General features: G+C 43.8%; 1 protein-coding gene across 1 annotated transcript; it reads right to left on the minus strand.

Moving 5' to 3' along the window:
* Nucleotides 1–4,744: 4,744 nt before the first annotated feature.
* Nucleotides 4,745–5,710, minus strand: LOC129484628 (olfactory receptor 2AT4-like). The gene has a single exon (XM_055282954.1). It carries the CDS (start codon nucleotides 5,708–5,710, stop codon nucleotides 4,745–4,747), a length of 966 nt encoding a protein of 321 aa, XP_055138929.1.
* Nucleotides 5,711–11,292: the final 5,582 nt, after the last annotated feature.

Raw genomic sequence — 11,292 nt, forward strand, 5'->3', positions numbered from 1 at the left:
TCATCTCCTTTAAGCCCTTCTCTCCATTGGTTATTCTAGTTATCCATTCTTCTAATTTTTTTTCAAAGTTTTTAACTTCTTTGCTATTGTTTTGAATTTCCTCTCGTAGCTCAGAGTAGTTTGATCGTCTGAAGACTTCTTCTCTCAACTCATCAAAGTCATCCTCCATCCAGCTTTGTTCCGTTGCTGGTGAGGAACTGCGTTCCTTTGGAGGAGGAGAGGTGCTCTGTTTTTTAGAGTTTCCAGTTTTTTTGGTCTGTTTTTTCCCCATCTTTGTGGTTTTGTCTACTTTTTGTCTTCAATGATGGTGATGTACAGATGGGTTTTTGGTGTGGATGTCCTTTCTGTTTGTTAATTTTCCTTCTACCAGACAAGACCCTCAGCTGCAGGTCTGTTGGAGTTTACTAGAGGTCCACTCCAGACCCTGTTTGGCTGGGTGTCAGCACCGGTGGCTGCAGAACAGCGGATTTTCGTGAGACCACAAATTCAGCTGTCTGATAGTTCCTCTGAAAGTTTTGTCTCAGAGGAGTACCCGGTTGAATGAGGTGTCAGTCTGTCCCTACTGGGGGGGGTGCCTCCCAGTTAGGCTGCTCAGGGGTGAGGGACCCACTTTAGGAGGCAGTCTGTCCGTTCTCAGATCACCAGCTGCGTGCTGGGAGAACCACTACTCTCTTCAAAGCTGTCAGTCAGACAGGGACATTTAAGGCTGTGGAGGTTCTCGCTGAGTTTTTGGTTGTCTGTGCCCTGCCCCCAGAGGTGGAGCCTACAGAGGCAGGCAGGCCTCCTTGAGCTGTGGTGGGCTCCACCCAGTTCGAGCTTCCTGGCTGCTTTGTTTACCTAAGCAAGCCTGGGCAATGGCGGGCGCCCCTCCCCCAGCCTCGCTGCCGCCTTGCAGCTTGATCTCAGACTGCTGTGCTAGCAATCAGCAAGACTCTGTGGGCATAGGACCCTCCGAGCCAGGTGCGGGACACAATCTCCTAGTGTGCCGTTTTCCAGGCCCGTTGGAAAAGCGCAGTATTAGGACGGGACTGACCCGATATTCCAGGTGCCGTCTGTTTTCCCTTTCTTTGACTAGGAAAGGGAACTCCCTGACCCCTTGCGCTTCCTGAGTGAGGCAATGCCTCGCCCTGCTTCGGCTCGCGCACAGTGCGCTTCACCGACTGTCCTGAACCCACTGTTAGGCACTCCCTAGTGAGATGAAACCGGTACCTCAAGCAGAAATGCAGAAATCACCCGTCTTCTGTGTCGCTGGGGCTGGGAGCTGGAGACCGGAGCTGTTCCTATTCGGCCATCTTGGCTCCACCCTTCTCACCCTTCTTTTTAAGGCAAACTGCTCCACTGATTCTTTTTGTAGGTTATTTATTTATTTATTTATTTATTTTAATCAATAAACAAAAACTGTATCTATTAGCTGGGCATGGTGGTTCATGCCTGGAATCCTAGTGCTTTGGGGGGCTGAGGCAGGCAGATCATTTGAGCCCAGGAATTAGAGACCAGCCTGGGCAACATGGCAAAACCCCATCTCTTTTTATTAAGAAAAATAAAATATGAAAAAAAATTTTAAAATTCTGTATATTTATGGTGTACAACATGATATCTTGAAACATGAATACATTGCAGAATGGCTAAATCAAACTAATTAACATGTATATGACCTTAAATACTTATCTTTTTGTAGTGAGAACACAAAATCTATTCTTTTTCAATTTTCAAGTATACAATACATTGTTATTAATTATAGTCATCATGTTGTACAACAGATCTCTTGAACTTATTCCTCCTGCTTAGCTGAAATTTTGTATCCTTTGATTGATATCTTCCCAATCCACTCACTCTCTTACCCCCAGCTGCTTCCACTGATTAGGTGCCCCTGTTAAATCATATGATTGAACTCATACATTTCCCTCTGGCCACAGCTAATTTGGTCCAGAGCTGGCATCTGACAAAAAGCAGCCAACTTCCAGGCTATCCGTGACCTGTGATCTATGGCCTGGCTTGAAACTATTTAACTTTAAAAAATTATGGTAAATATACATAACACAATATTTACCATGTAACCATTCTTAAGTGTAGAGTTTGATGGCACTAAGTACATTTACAATGTTGTCCAACCATCACTGCTATCCATTTCCAGAACCTTGTAATCATCCCAAACAGAAACTCTGTATTTATAAAACAATAACTTCCCATTCGCCTCTCCCCTCAGCTCCTAGTAACCATTGCTCTACTGCCTGTCCCTATGAATTTGACTATTCTAAGCACTTCATGTAAGTTAATATAATAATTATCCTTTTGTGTCTGGCTTATTTCCTTTAGCATAGTGTCTTTAAGGTTCATCCATGTTGTAGCATGTATCAGAATTTCATTCCTTTTCAAGGCTGAATAATATTCCATTTAATGTATATACCACATTTTGTTTTTCCATTCACTTGTCATTGGACATTTAGGTTGTTTCTACCTCTTGACTATTGTGAATAATGCTGCTATGAACATAAGGATAAAAATATCTCTTCAGGACCCTGCTTTCAATTCTTTTGGATATATAACCAGAAGTGGAATAACTGGGTCATGTGGTATTTATATGTTTAATTTCTTGAGGAACTGCCATATTGTTTTCCATAGCAGCTGCACCATTTACAGTCCTACTAATAATGCAAAGGGTTCCAATTTCTCCACATCCTTATCAGCACATCATTTTCTGGTTTGCTTATTTTATTAATAATAATTTTATTTATTAAATATTTTATTATCATAAATTATTATTATAAGTTATTATAATAATATAATATTAATATTATATAATATACTATATAATATATATACTAATATACTAAAATTATATAATTTATCAATATAATGTAATAATTATTGATTATTTTTATTAATAATAATTATTAATTTATTATCAGTTATGTGATTGGCAAATATTTTCTCCCATTCTGTGGGTTGTCTTTTCACTCTCTTGATAGTGTCCTTTGATGTACAAAAGTTGAGCAATTTTTTCTTAGCTGGGAAATACTGAGAGACTACCGATTAGCAGGTATGGCTACAAGTGAAAAACATTGTTGCTATGATTTCATGTGTACTCATGATAAATGTTTAGCAGAAACCACAGGAAAATATTGAGTGAGGGTAGAACTAGCCTGAGATTCCATATCACTACCATTCACTTAATGTGTGATTAATTCTTTGTTCATCTAGAAGGGGAGCTAAAGATGAAAAGATGTCATGATCTGGGGACACAGCAAACCAAAGCCCTGACCTGAAACTGAAATTGATACCAGAAGGGAAGTTCTGAACAGATAAACCCCAAACAGAACTTTGGTAGTAACACAGGAGTACTTTGGGAATGGTTTATTGGGTGGTAGTGGAGTTGACAGTAAAAAAATTTCCCCTCTACATCCTTAGGTTAATTCTGATAGTGCATGGAACTCAGGGGCAAGGCGACTTATTAGGCTATCTCCTTTAGACCTTGAGGATGTGGTCCCACTGACATTTAGACATCAGTTTCAAGGAGTGAGAAATAAATGTCTTGCAGAATTAGTAATGTTTAGGTAAAAGAACATGAATCCCAATCCCAGCTGCCCAGGGTGTAAACAAGGAAACTCAGAGCCTTCATATCACCCTGTTTTGGGAAGCCCTTTCTGACCATAGCAGGATCTCTCTGAGATCACTGAAAGCTGAGTTCAGGAACAAATCATATCCTTTGTTGAATTGCACCCATCGAATTCCTATTTACATTAGGTCTTATGCAATGGGAAAATGGTTAACAGTATTGCCTTGATTGACAAAAGCTGGGACTCTATCTGTGAAGAGCCAAAGATGAGGATATTTGTCACCTGGGTTCCCCCTTAACACTTTTCACTGTTCTACATGCCCCTCAATGGACAAACCTGAAAGGTCTTCAAGAGGAAATTTGCCACAGGAGAAGGGAATAAGGAGCCTGGGCTTACCACTTGGGGCAGAAAGAGGAATATCTAGGACCATATTTTGAGAAAGGGTGGTGGCCCCAGGAACAGCATACTTCTGATGAGAAACTTCTCCACTCAGCCACCCAGTGTCTCTACTTAGCCACTGTGGGGAAACTATGGTGTGTTGAGAATTAAAATAACTGTAATTTTTTTTTACCCAAACAGGTGTGCTAAGGGACACTGCTTGCCTGAGCATAAGCTGGGTGAGGGGCATGCTCTGCTTCTAGGGCATCATGCAGGTCTAGATAGCACAGGCAAATTTCCTGTGTGTCTGGCATTGAAAATCAGTGGTGGCAGTGATTTTCAAGCAACAAGGATTGAGATGGGAGCAGTTTTAGAGTTTTTCCTTTAAGAAATATTTCTATCTAAGCTGCTATTTCAACAAAAAGGGCAAGAATAATTCATATCTAATAGCCAGCAATGCTAGGGATTTTCAGAAACATTGAAAGAAGAGATCCAAGGGAAAAGACAGAGTTTCTTGCTAATCAAATACTTAGAATCTCCAAGAATCAAAACTGTTTGAAATAATGGTAATGTGACCTCAATTATATTCACAGTCTTGTGAAATTTGGGGTTCACACCTTAAAATTGAATTTAAAAATCCTACTCTTTTTTCTATGAATTAAGAAAAAAATTATTATTTGATTATAATGGAGGACTACTTAGGACAATATTTTGAGAATGAGTGTTCTAACTACTAGGCTTTCTAAATTTTCTACTTTTCCCTCTATGTTATTGATGTTTATGAGAGAAGATTAAGTTATTTCTTTGAATCAGGGTTTCCTAGCATTCTTTGGCTCCTGGGGACATGCAATCTTGGTGATGGCTGCTTTGACATCCTTGTTCCTCAGTGTGTAGATGAGAGGGTTGAGAACAGGTGTGAGAATGGCATATACCACATTGCCCATGATGTGGAAGTCTAGGGGCAGGTCAGCCCTGTAGGCCACATAGGCTATGGCAATAGATGAATAGTAGGTGCCCACCACCAGGAGGTGGGAGCTGCAGGTGGAGAAGGCTTTGGAGCGTCCTTCTTGGGAGTTGATGCAAAGCACCGAGGTCAAGATGTGGGCATAGGAGAGAAGCACCAGGAGAAGGGGGAGGAAGGACACCACCATGGCGATGCAGAAGCCCATGAAGGTCTGGGGGGTGCTGTCAGAGCAGGAGGCCTGGACCACAGCCAAGTGGTCACAGAAGCAGTTGTAGATGTGGACAATGCTGTCAAATGCCATCTGGGAGGTCTGTACCACTGCTGGAATGGGCAGGAGGAGGGCAGTGAGCCAGGCACTGGTTGCCAAGACAGCGTTGGTCTGAGAGGTCATGAGGACAGGGTAGTGCAGTGGGTGGCAGATAGCCACATAGTGGTCATAGGCCATGACCACCAGGATGAAGGCTTCTGAGCAGGAGAAGCTGTGGAACAGGTATATCTGCAGGAAGCAGGCAGGGAAGCTAAGGAAGCTGTCCCCAAGCAAGAACAGGGACAGCATCTTAGGGACAGTGGTTGTGGTGACAAGAATGTCCAAGGTGGAGAGGTTTATCAGGAAGAAGTACATGGGCTTGTGGAGGCTGGGCTTTGCCACCACAGCCACCAGGACCAGGGTATTACCCATCAGGATGAGCATGTAGAGGAGGAGAAAGACAAAAAATATAGGAAGGAAGAGGGATTTTGGCAGAGAGGGGATGCCCGTAAGGTAGAAGATGGTTGAGGAGTCCCCTGATCCATTACAGGTGATTGTTTCCATGGTGGGTTAAAGCTGGAGGCTCCGAGGTTGAGTACCGGGAACACCTGGGAACCAGGTCCATCTGGAAGTCAAAACAACCAGAGATTCTGTAAGGAGAATTACTTAATGATCACTGTATAATAAATAGATGATGGGCTCTATCTTATCTCAAAATTCTTCATCTTATCCCAGAATTCTCTTTCCTTTTTAAATCAAGTATGGAAAAAGTACCTACAATATATAAATCATGCATTTGCTGGATATATAGTAGACAAGTTAGTGGGGCTGAAGAAAGACATTAAGCAATGAATCACACAATTATTTAATTGCAATTGTGTTAAGTGCTTTGGAAGAACTTCTAGTCCACTTTTCCATGTTCCGTTAAGATTATTTTGGGGATATCAGATCTCTTAAACCAGAACACCAAGTTCCTTTTTCTTTTGGCATTTGCTTTAAGTTTTTTAAAAATGGCATCTTTGTTACCACATTGAATAGGGAGGGCTGATTTCTCCCAGGTTTACTGCAACATGCTGTCTTTCCATCATAATTATTAACTAGGGAATGGCTCCTTTCTCTCGTTTGCTTGGTGCAGTGGTTCTGCTGTTTCCATCTAAGCTGAGTTCTCTGTATCCTGTTTCTGACTATGGGGCTCTTTGTTATGTTATAGGGAAGAGAGTGACACTGAAAGGCTCTTGGTGGGAAGAGTCATTCCTGACCCAGTTCCTGATAATGGCTTCTTCCACAGCTGGGCAACAACAGCGAATCCAAGACAGTCTCTGTAACTCCTTTGAGCTTCCCTCCCTGCTGGCTGCTGCAGCTCAGCTGTGCTCCTGTTTGACCACTGCATTCCCACTACCCAGCAGGCTTCTCTGCTTCTTTGCTAGTCAGAAAGTGTCGTGGTAACCTGGGAAAACTTGGGAGGCATGATTGATAGAAAAGAACTAACTGGAGATCTGTTTGTAGTAGCTGCTCCGAATCAAAAGAACCCCTTTCAGGGCCGGGCGCGGTGGCTCACGCCTGTAATCCCAGCACTTTGGGAGGCCGAGGCGGGCGGATCACGAGGTCAGGAGATCGAGACCATCCTGGCTAACACGGTGAAACCCCGTCTCTACTAAAAATACAAAAAATTAGCCGGGCGAGGTGGCGGGCGCCTGTAGTCCCAGCTAGGCGGGAGGCTGAGGCAGGAGAATGGCGTGAACCCCGGGGGACGGAGCCTGCGGTGAGCCAAGATCGCGCCACTGCACTCCAGCCTGGGTGAAAGAGCGAGACTCCGTCTCAAAAAAAAAAAAAAAAAAGAACCCCTTTCGGAACCAGGAATGAGTGCTTCAACCCACAGACGCAGGGATTTTGAGCTGAAGGAAACTACTGATTCACCCTCTACTTTAGGCTTGTCTCTTGAGTTAAAGGACCCCCCGCGCAAGTCTTTGTTGACATTTGTGTTACTGCCTCGTTAGTTAATCCCAATGATTCAAGGAGCAGTTTCCACTAATTTTTCCTGAGTCACTTCTAATTTCCCATTTTTCTAATGAAACATCTCTCATGGATAAAACCACTAATGTAAAAAATGGAAAAGATGTTTATTTTCAAGTCCAACTAATTTACCCCCCATAGTCCAGAGACTGCTCACAGAAAGACCAGGGGCTTTCCTAGGTGCCACAGCCAGCTGGCTGCGGAGCCAGAAACACTGTGCCAGGACAGGGTTCTTTCTTTTATACATGTTTCCTGAAGAATACAGAAGTCCAAGTTTCCAAGGGGAAATATTTTAAGACAAAGCTTTCTATTTCCCTTTTTTTTTTTTCTAGTTGATGACATCAAACAAAACTAAATTTCAAATTTTCCTCTGGGTTTCTATACAGTAGGTACTAAATCACTGTCTAGCAATGCAAATGCTCCTTTAAAATAATGTCACAAGACCTGGCAAGAGTGAACTTGCTTTGTCCCAAGTTGAGAAGGTTATCCCTTAGTTAACCAGAACACTATCCCAACAGATTCAGTAGCTAGGTTTTACTCATACCCAAAGGGGGCAAACTGCACTTCCCTGGACATTGCTACACTTAGAGAGTGAGTCATGGGCTGACTGTCTCCATGTTAGGCTGACTTGGGGGTCTGAGGGACAGAAACTCAGAAGGTCAAAGCCAGAGGGGCCCTTGGAGGCCATCCAGTCCAGCTGCCCCTCTTCCTCTCTCCTCTATCCACTGCTTTGCGGAAGGAGACATGGATGCTCAGACCCCCTGGTGAAGAGACAGCCTGAGGATTTTCACAGCCTGCTGGACTACCCAACAGGCAGATCAGGCGTGGGTAACCAGCAAAGCAGAGGCACCAAAACTACTTCCTGAGAGAATTTAATATGCATTATTTCAAAGCACCATTCAACTAGCCCACCATGGGAAATATCAGAATTTGGCTGGACTTTCTATACAATTTAGAGTTATTTTATTTTGAATTACACGCTATCTCTAAGTAATGCAGCCCTGTGCTTAGGGCTAAAAGGACACTGTTTCCCAGAGTGCAGAACTTGCCCAGCAGATATTTCTGGTTAGGTTTGTCTATGAGCCAGTTACAGTGCTGGTTGGGGAAAGAGAAGGACAGAAAAACTGATCACCCAAATGTCATCCTGCACTTTCTGTACATCATCTCTCACCATCAGACAGCTCTGCCAGGAAGTGCTTATGCCCCTTCAACTAATGAAGAAACTGAGATCAGAGAAGGCCAGGCCCTCCTTCAAGGTCACAGTTGGTGAGGGGTGAGAGCAGAGGCTGCTCCTGGAGCCTGGCAACCCACAGTCCTGCCTCCTGGGCCAGCTCTGACACTCTCTTGCTGTGACTGTGGGTTTCTGCTCATGCATACAGTGAGGGGTTTGAAGAAATCATCTCTGAGAGGTTTCCAAATCAATGAGCTATTTTCTGAGTGTCCCTCTGCGTTTTGCAGAGTGGAGGTTCAGGGACAGATGTCACATGACCCACGCCCCTAAGGGAGAGGGTGAGGGCTCTCACACTGAGGGAGCACTGCAGCAGAGCCAGGTTCTTGACCTTCATTATGTCATGTGCACCTTAGTGGTTACGTGTGCGGACTCGGGAGCCAACCCTTGCTCCTAACTCCAACTGTGTGACATTGAGCAAGTCACTTTCCCCTCTCTGAGCCTTTTGGCCCTGATCTGTGACCTCATGGGATTTTCTTTAGGTAGAGAACGCTTAGGTATGCTTACAAAGAACCCGGAACATGGAATAACGCAGTTTGCTAGTGTTTCCAATGGTTCCTGCTGTCATCAGCCTTTTCTCCCTGTGGGAAGGCCTTGGCCAAGAAGATTTGAATCCCATCTGTGATTGAGTGCATCCATTGCCCAGGCCTGCCAGGATATCTGGCCAAAGGCCTCACAGTCCACACCTGCACCTGGATCCCGGGCACCTTCCAACCTGGATCCTGGGTGCCTGCTCTGTGCATACCAAATGTGTCTTCCTGACATCTGGCCCAGGTTTGTAGTCCCTGGACACCCTGTCCCTGTCTTCCCATCCCAGATTTCTCTGCCTATCTCTGGGCACCTCGTCTCCAGCAACATTCACCTGTTGAGCCTGGTCCACACTGGTGTCTCCTCTGTTCCTCCATGCGAGGCCCTGGAGGAGGTGGCAGGCTGGGGCTGAGCCATGGCCCATTAAAGCTTCAGGCCCCTCTTTTCTGGCAGGCCTCTTGGGGTACTTTCTCTCAAAGGTGCTTCCATGGGGCACCACATTTACCATCCCTCAGGGATCAACCCCCTGGCATCTCCTTCAGCTTGTATGTGATAGAAGTAGTATTTGTCCCTGGGCTTTGCAAATAATAACAAGATCATTATTAACGGCCCTCAAGGGTCCAAAACTTTACACCAATGGTGTAGCCTTTATCCTCATTATCCTCTCTGATCCTCACAACAGCAGAGAAGACAGGAATTAACAATAGGGTATACAGGAAGTCCAAGAGAAAGAAAATGAGGTCTAGAAAGTGAAACAGCTTGTCCATTTTAACACTGGTGGCTAGAGGAAGAGCTGGAATTTAGACCTAGGGCTTTATTCCCTGCCTAGTGCGTTGACAGCTGCAACAGAAGGATATAATGATCAAGAAGATGGGGCCTGAAGCTATTACATATTAAAGATCTTCCTTTATTGGTTTGCTGGTTTTCCACTTACTTTTCTAATTGTACACAGAAGTACTAACATGCACTTCAGAGAAGTGCTTTGTTCCAGAAATACCTCCTCTTCCTCCCATTATGTAGTCACAACCCTGTTTTCTCTTTCTGATCAGATGTATTCATTGTACCCTTCTTTGCCAGTTAATTCAGTGGCATGGCGAGCCCCAAAAGTTCAGGTGGCAATCTCCGCTTCCAGTTCAATGAAATGATTATTTCACTCCTGGTAGATATATTCCATGCTTAGGAACTAAAATGCATAACCTGGCAGAATCCAAAGTTAGGGTGGAGGAAGCACGTACTTTGATTCTCCTTTTTTTGTTTTTTTTTTTTCCCCAATTCCCTTTCAGGTTCTATGTATTTTAGAACTGGGTTCTTAGGGGTAATAAGAGGAAGCACTCCCACTTCCTACCTTGGTTCTCAGACCTGTGTATTCTGGCTAGACAGGAAACTGCTCTATATATTGGATACTGGTTACAAGTATGTATTTCAGTTTATAAGACAGCACCCAAGCCCTTTGAGGTATTATCATTCAGCCAACACCCAAAACTGAGTCTCAATAACTTATTCCTCTAGTCTAGCAGGCCGCCTGCTTCTGAGTGATGGGGTGCATTGTAAGATCAGTGATTCCATGGGCATGAGACTTACAGCTTCACTTATTTTGCCATAAAATTGATTTTTTTTTTGCCAAAAGCATGGCCATATGGGGTAGTATCACGATGATAAGGTATTTATTAAGTCTATAGAAAGTGATAATAGAAGAAACATTGTAAGAAAAGCAAATTCATATCCAGAATAGGTTTCTATTCCAATAAAGATAAACCACTGCCCTGTCAATGATGGAAGGGATCCAGTGTGTTCATCCTGTCACCCATAGCTGACCAGTTTCCTTGGCCAATGGTTCATATCATAGGCTCAGTGTTGGTCTTTTGCTGCTGACATATTGGATACTTAGCAGAAGCTAAGCCAGACCAGCCTTTATGAATCTATGCACAACTTCCTTCCTTGTCACTGTGCCTTTTATTCATGAATCTATTGAACAAACACTGAAGCCTCTAGGAAAGAGAGTCTAACTGATTTTCATGGATGGATCATCTTGTCTACCTGATTTTGCCTACTCTTGTTGATTTTGGAGATCTTTTTCTGCCATGATACCCTCTGGTAAATGGTCACATGGCACACAAATATCTTCACAATTTGTACCATTCATAGAGGTCTACCACCTTAAACCTCCTCCATACCTCCTCTCCACCAATCTTCTTCTTCTTTCCAAGTACTTGACTATCCCAGCAAAACCATTAGCATTTGCCCATAGTCTGGTATGGATCCATACCTCTTTCCATTTCACTGTTCAGGTAAGATGAACTTACCAGGGTGAAAAAACGGATGCACTGTCAAAGGTTCTGCCCACTGGCAGGATTTATCTTGTCGGCAATCCTCCAGG

This window comes from Symphalangus syndactylus, chromosome 6 (assembly GCF_028878055.3).
Source record: "Symphalangus syndactylus isolate Jambi chromosome 6, NHGRI_mSymSyn1-v2.1_pri, whole genome shotgun sequence".
NCBI classification, from domain to species: Eukaryota; Metazoa; Chordata; class Mammalia; order Primates; family Hylobatidae; genus Symphalangus; species Symphalangus syndactylus.